Here is a 1,086-nt window from a genome sequence, read left to right on the forward strand (position 1 = left end):
AAAAAAAAAATTGTCAAACCTATTCACATAATTTTAATTTATCTTTCTTTCCAGTCCTCCCCAATTCCCTGTTTTGTCATAGAGTAGCTATGAGTCTTATCTAGTTAAAATTCTGTGAATGTTTGAGATCGATTTGTCACAGTCACTAACCTTGGACAGATACAAAGCTTCTCTTGTTCCACTGCAGCTCAACCACATACAAGCAAACATACATAAAACAAATCATTGAGGATAACTGTGGGTAACCTAAGCAAAGCGTGCCTCTCTCTAAAGCTGTGTAGTGTTTGAGGTTAGGTTTGTCTTTTGACAAACTATCCTACATATGCAGTACATGACTCTACATGTTTATTTACCTTTACCACTAATACCAAAAATTGCCTACGCAAGTAAGTTTTCCATAACCATTCAACCTCAGACCATTAATATTTCATGATATGTTGTTCTGTTTTTTTGCAGGATTATGCGGAGAAGGAAAAAGCCATAGCAAAAGCTTTAGAGGACCTGAGGGCCAATTTCTACTGTGAACTGTGTGATAAGCAATACCAGAAACATCAGGAGTTTGACAATCACATCAACTCCTACGATCATGCACACAAGCAGGTATGAGAGATTCACATTGGTATGACTGTACTTAACAGCAATGAACTTTTGAACAAATTTTTTCAATAATTTGAACAATAATTTCCTTCACATTCAAATATTAAGTTGTCTTGTGACGCTACATCTCATAACAAGTTCTTATTCCTCTCTGTTTAATCCTACAGAGACTGAAGGAGTTGAAGCAGAGAGAGTTTGCTCGGAATGTGTCTTCTCGCTCCAGGAAGGATGGCAGGAAACAGGAGAAGATGTTGCGGCGGCTTCATGAACTGGCCGAACAGAAGAAACAGCAAGACCAGTATGTAAAATTGAGTCTGTCTTCTAATGTTTAAGGAAGTGTTGCCAGTTGTTGCGCAAGGTCTCATTCTTTACTTCATTTTGCAGTGTCCTTGGTAGTGGCCCCATGTTTAAAACTACCACAGTGGCAGTAGATGGAGAAAAGGGGGAAGACTCCATGGATGGTGTGCCTATGATATTGGATACCAACAC

At 38.8% G+C, this 1,086-nt stretch overlaps 1 protein-coding gene across 1 annotated transcript in view; it reads left to right on the forward strand.

Moving 5' to 3' along the window:
- LOC107590424 (G patch domain-containing protein 8-like) overlaps positions 1 to 1,086 on the forward strand; it is a 28,061-nt gene that overhangs the window by 22,686 nt on the left and 4,289 nt on the right. The window contains exons 5-7 of the mRNA XM_016279169.1: positions 457 to 600; positions 765 to 895; positions 982 to 1,085. Coding sequence (XP_016134655.1) covers positions 457 to 600; positions 765 to 895; positions 982 to 1,085 — 379 coding nt within the window. The remainder of the gene's footprint in view (positions 1 to 456; positions 601 to 764; positions 896 to 981; position 1,086) is intronic.

This window comes from Sinocyclocheilus grahami, unplaced genomic scaffold (assembly GCF_001515645.1).
Source record: "Sinocyclocheilus grahami isolate Dianchi unplaced genomic scaffold, SAMN03320097.WGS_v1.1 scaffold127.1, whole genome shotgun sequence".
Taxonomy (NCBI): Eukaryota; Metazoa; Chordata; class Actinopteri; order Cypriniformes; family Cyprinidae; genus Sinocyclocheilus; species Sinocyclocheilus grahami.